The sequence below is a fragment of the Limulus polyphemus genome, unplaced genomic scaffold (assembly GCF_000517525.1).
Source record: "Limulus polyphemus unplaced genomic scaffold, Limulus_polyphemus-2.1.2 Scaffold453, whole genome shotgun sequence".
In the NCBI taxonomy this organism is placed as follows: Eukaryota; Metazoa; Arthropoda; class Merostomata; order Xiphosura; family Limulidae; genus Limulus; species Limulus polyphemus.
Window position 1 is genome coordinate 53,597 of NW_013666063.1, and position 6,106 is coordinate 59,702.

Genomic DNA, 6,106 nt, shown 5'->3' on the forward strand with positions numbered 1-6,106 from the left:
AATATTTACTTTTAAATTAAGAAATTAAATAATGTATAATATTAAATTTGAGTTGTAATCTACAGATTGATACCAAACTTATTGACATAAATTCATGAAATAGTAGTTCAATAAAATTTTGAATGAGAGCCAACACACGCGATGACATGATCTTTGACATTTGACCAGTTTGGAGAGGGTTAATGGTGGCAAATCTTTCTTTTACATTGATCATTATGTAACCATGCTTAAATAATATCCTATGTAATTTTCATTTCTTCCCTTGATGTAAAGCCAGGAAATGTATTTACATGGTGATGCTGTAATGGACTCTAACTATAGATCATGTAATTGGGAATGATTGGGTTGTAAAAATGCATATGTTCTAAAGCTCACAGGAGACTTAGATTTCATTCTGTAGTTTTTATGTGGTTAGTAAAATTTTTCAGTTTAGTTTGAAAATGGATACAATACAGTTGTGAAAGCTTATGATTAATAAGTATCAAAGTGTAATTAAAATTTTACATTTAGCAAACAATATCACCTTACAATAATTAAATAAAGCTTTTAATCTTATGTTACAGTATATGTCAAATACAGTTGTATGCATTTTGCTTTCCTATGTAACTAACGTAAGTTACAAAGTTCAACTTTATGAAAAGTTTCAATGTTGATTCACTAAAACACTAACCAGCTTAAAAGCTAGCAGTAACTGAATTATAGAATACATTATGAAGTAACAATGGTAACAGACTAATTTTGGGTTTCTTTATACACAGAAATTGGTAAAAATATGTAGTAATTATGATGGTCATGCCAATAATGTAATTATACTTACTTTTAAAATAATTAGTCTAAAGTTATACAAATTTTAAGTAAAGTTAAAAGTTATAGTTCCAGAACTCTTCAACTCAAGATGTCATAAAAAGTGTATTTTCTGTTATTACTTAAAAATGTTGATTATGAGGAGCAACAAAATCATCATATTTACCGTTGATCCACAAAGGTAAATTTTCCATCCATGCTGTGTCGTGAAATGAATTCATTCAATGAATTGGACCCCATTAAGTCACTGGGGTTAGGCGTACTTGTAACTTGCAGTCGACCAATGGCAACTAAACAACAATGACTATTGTTGTGGGGATCTTCAGGATCTATGCGATCGATCTGAACACCTGGAAACACAAATCAGCATGAAGCTATCATGTTAATAAACTGCCTCTGTTTTATAAAGCAAGAAACTAAACCATCTTGAATCCAGCTATTTTAATCCAATTTACAAAAAGTGATATTGATAGCTTTGAAAAAAAAAATTAATGTTTAGATTCTCTGCTAAGCTACTCAAGGATAATGAAAAGACTTACACATTTCAGAGTGTAACAGAGAATGCATATGACAATTCCATATTTTTCAGTGGTAGTTTTGTATTTTTTATAGCAATTTTTCAAGTTATGAAAAAACATTAGTTAATAAACAGTTTTAACATTTCCTCAGTTTAGTGATATGATCTTCTTAAGTCTTGGAAACAAAACTTCAACTATTATTATAGCTTTTGTTACTTTCCACTTAACTAAAAATTAAACTTAAAACTTTCAGCATAGATTACTATTACTCACATTTTCAGAGCTAACTTAGTAGGCTGTTGATTTTAAATCACTTTTTAAGACCAACACAAGATGAAATCAAAGTTTCAATAACACATACATCTAATGAGTGAAATGGGTTTACAAATAATTTGAAATAAGTAAATTGGAAAATGTCCCTTTCATGATAGCTCAAGCAGTTGTGGTGATCACATTATAATTAATTTTATTTCATATTAAAATTATACAAATATAGTAGCATAAGTAATAAATATAGGAAATGATACCAATCTAGCTTAAAATATGAACTGAAGGTTAAGAGAATGACAACAAATTGAAGCTGAAAGTTTCAGATTGACAAAATAATTACTAAAGAACCATTCATATACATATCAAATTGTACGGATTAACTGATAATAAATTAGATAGAAAAGTAAGAAATTGATAAACACTTTATTTAGTCAAATGAAAAAAAGACAACAACAATTATTGATTTCAAAGAAGTTTATATTAATTTTTACAGGAACAAAATTTGTGTCTTGAAAAATTAAAACAAGTTACAAGACAAGTAACTGTGAACTGCTCCACAACAACAAGAGTTAATACAATAAAGTTGGATCACAGTTCTGTAACATTCTAGATTATGATATTAAAACAATATTAAATTAAAGTACTACCCCACATATTGTGAAAGTAAATTAACACAAATATACAATATATTAAGGTCATCCAGAAATACTTGTCTAAACTGTTGTCTATGAATAGTTTATTGAGGAGCTAAAAGCAATAGGGTTTACAAATAACATATATTTTTGGAAAATATTTTGGATAAGACTGTATACTGGGCATTGTTATTTGTAATTTTAAAAAGTTAGAATGGCATGATTTTGTGATGGAAAATGCATAAATAATAGTATAAAGGAATGATGAACAAATTATCTATAAGACTAAACTTATTGATTTTGTTATATTTGGTATTTTCAAGTACTATGAAACAATACATACCTGCTGGAGGCCAGTTCTTTATATAACCGGTACAGTGTACTACAGCAAACGCATGCCCCTCAGTGGAAGGTCCAAGGGTATTGCGTTGTCTAATATGATGTAAGTGGTTGGTGGCTATTGTATCAGGCTGGCAATTTCCAATTTTCATTCGACAAATGAATCCTCGCCGAGACCCCATGCAAACACGCATCGAAGCTATAGGTTGTACAGAGGGTGAAACTGCTGTAGCATAAATACATTTATCGTCACAACTCTCGTGACTATAATAATAATTTTCTTGATTACTTAACCCGTAATAGATTTTCCATAGCATAATCCATTTCACATAAATATTCTGTATTTACATCCTATCACGATAGCTCATTCAGTTAAAATCAGTAATCAAAGTGACATAAACATACTTATTCTCACACCTCCCAATGTGTACATATCTTCATATCATTATCAGCTCATTCAGTTAGAGTTACACAAGGCATAATTAGAGTAACATAAACATATTTATTAGCACAACAACCTTTGTACTTGGTTGCTGCTTGCTGTAGGTTGATAAGTCTTTTCAATTTTCGCACATTGAGGATATGAAACTATGTATGTATGTAACTATAATCTTTATAGTTACATAAAGAGTAATTAAAGTAAGAATAACATTATTTTTACATTTGATTATTGCCTATCATCATAAAATTATCAACTCAATCACATTTACACAACTGATTATCAGTGTAACATAAATGTACTTATTACAGCTGTTAATTGGATATCAACCTACCATTATAACCCTTGTCATAGATACACAGATATCCCATTTTTTCAATTACCTTTCGAGAACTTTTAACTACTAAAATTTATATTATATATCTGACTAATGATAAACAAAGTTTACACAGCTGTTGTTAGAAACTGTTCAGTTCTGCTGACAGGTAGATGTCACTTAGATTTTCACATATTTTATATTAAGGGTGTATTATTTGTTTTAATAATGTATATTTCTCAGTTTAAAATAATGATCCATTATGCTTTTATTTAGTTTTATAGTTTTGTTTTAGTTTTGAAACTTACATTATCGTTCCTTCTTTATCCATAAAAATAACACCAGCTTGGTGGTATTTCCAAAATTCTTACACATTTCTTTACTATTTACATTTAATTAAGTTTTAAAAATATTGTCATTAATATGATCTTATGTACTGATCAGTAAAATGCTGCACAGAATATGTATAACTGTGCTTTACATGCAAGTTTCTTAATGATTCATAATTCTCAACAGATCCCATTAGAAAATCTACCTTACTATTTACATACAGATATACACAAACCTATATGATCAGTTGTTCTCTTAGAACTGCATTTTTTGTACTTACACTGATGCCCTTCTTTTTTAACTGTGCCAGCTATAGAAAATAAACAAGAAAAACAGAAGATTCAATTCATATATACAACAATATTCCTTCATAAACTTTAAAATCTTGTAACTAAAGAACATGATCTAATAAAAAATATTATACATAAACACAGTGCCACTAAATAACAATGGAAAGGATACAAGAGACTGGATTTAAATGTATAATACTGTTATTCAATAATTTACTTGTTTTCATTTTTTAAGTTCCAAATATATCAATTAGATACAAAATAGCTGAGTAGCTGAACTTTATAAACATTGTGAATTACCAAATAATGAAAAAATAATTTTTTCATAGTTATTATCACTATTATTTTAGTATAATTAAAAAAAAATCATTAACAAATTTTTTTGAGCAAATAAATTTTAACCATTTGTATTATTATGAGTTATAAAAACTTTCCATCCAAATTCATAGTATCTTTTCCAAGTCTGATATGAAACCAAAGAGAAGCATCCTTGAAAAATACAATTCACATAAATACATTCAACAGAGTTAAGGATAAACACATGTTTTGATTTTTCCTAATATTAAAAAAATCACAAAGAATGGAAATTTAGTTTATTCACAAAATAAGAAACCCAGTAACATGAAGTCTTTCAGGAGGTTATTCAGTGGCACTATTTATTTAAGTAGATTCTGGTTTTAACCCAATGAACAATAAATTCTTCTTAATACAATGTTGTTTTTTATCATTAGTCCTACCAATAATCTTAAAATAGGTGTATGTATAAATCACAGTTACTTACAGTAAATTATTTGATAATTGAAGTTTTTTTGGCAATCTTAGATGACCATGCTCTTTAATCATGCCTTCTAAAATTCTTACCACTATATCTAGGACACCCGTACAAATAAATAACTTTAAAAGTTCTGTAACCCTGAAATCTTATCTTTAAATTTAAAAAGAAATTGAAATCTTTAATCAGACATAATGGTTTAAAAATAAATTGTAACTGAACTTGTGGATAAGCCATAAGACAAAGTTATTTTAATTGTTTCTTAACTCTAAATGACTGTGCAGATGGGGAACTATTGGAGGAAAGGAAAACAAAAGGGTCAGAGAAGGATGTGGATGACAAGGAGGTTATAGTTATAGGTGATTCCTCGATAAGGCATGTGGCTAGAATAGTCTGTGGGGTAAATAGGGAGAAAATAACCAGATTATGCTATCCAGGGGCACAGGTGGAGGATATAACTGACAGAGCAAGAGATATAACAAAGGGGGTTAACAGAGATGCAGTTTTTGTAGTGAATGTAGGGGCTAATGATGTAGGGAAATGTTGGTCAGAGGAGTTAATTAATAAGTATAAGGGTTTGATAAAGGCACTTAAAGAAAATTGCCATAATTTAATTCTGTCTGGGATACTGCCCAGAATTAACTGTGGGGATGAAGTTATAAGTAGGTCATTAGGGCTAAATGTTAGGCTTAGGTTAGTATGTAAGAATGAGCAGATTGGCTGGTTGGACTTGTGGGATCAGTTCAGTGGGAGAAGAGAGTTTTTGCAATGGATGGTTTACATTTAAATAGAGTAGAGGATGTCTTGTTTGCTAAGGCTATTAACTCAGCTGTAAGGGAAGTTTTAAACTAGGACTAGACAGTGGTGAGGGCTGGGAAAAACTGAACCTAAAAACAACAAGAGGCAGAGAAAAGTTTAGTATAGGAAATGAGTATAGAATTAGTTATAAGGATAGGCTTAATTGTTACTATTGTAATGGTAGAAGTATAAGAAATAAAATAGATGACTTTAGAGCACTGGTAGGAATAGAGGATTGTGATATAATGGGAATAACTGAAACATGGTTAAATGTAGATAATTTTGATGACAGAAATTTCTTTGAAATACAGGGTTACATTCTAGTTAATAGAGATAGAGTATTAAAGAGGGGAGGAGGATTGGCTTTATATGTAAAATGTGAGTTACATCCTGTTGAAGTTGAGAATATCAAAGATAATAGCAAAGAGATTGAATCCATTTGGGTTTTTATTAGTGGATATAAGGGGAAAAGGCTTTTAGTGGGAATTTGATACAGACAACCAAATGATACTGATGAAATTAGTGAGAAACTCTACTGTGAAATTCTAGAATCAAACCATGAGGGAGAAAGGTTTTGGAAACTGTTCAGGATGGCTTT

The 6,106-nt window shown here is 29.5% G+C and overlaps 1 protein-coding gene across 5 annotated transcripts in view; it reads right to left on the bottom strand.

Annotated features, from left to right (window-relative positions):
• Positions 1–6,106, bottom strand: part of LOC106458377 (aryl hydrocarbon receptor nuclear translocator homolog) — a 167,575-nt gene that overhangs the window by 12,829 nt on the left and 148,640 nt on the right. For all 5 annotated transcript variants that reach the window (XM_022384561.1, XM_022384559.1, XM_013917885.2 and 2 more), the window contains 3 exons: positions 3,929–3,958; positions 2,568–2,762; positions 971–1,154 (listed from right to left, as the gene is read on the bottom strand). In XM_022384561.1, the coding sequence (XP_022240269.1) occupies positions 971–1,154; positions 2,568–2,762; positions 3,929–3,958 (409 nt within the window). The remainder of the gene's footprint in view (positions 1–970; positions 1,155–2,567; positions 2,763–3,928; positions 3,959–6,106) is intronic.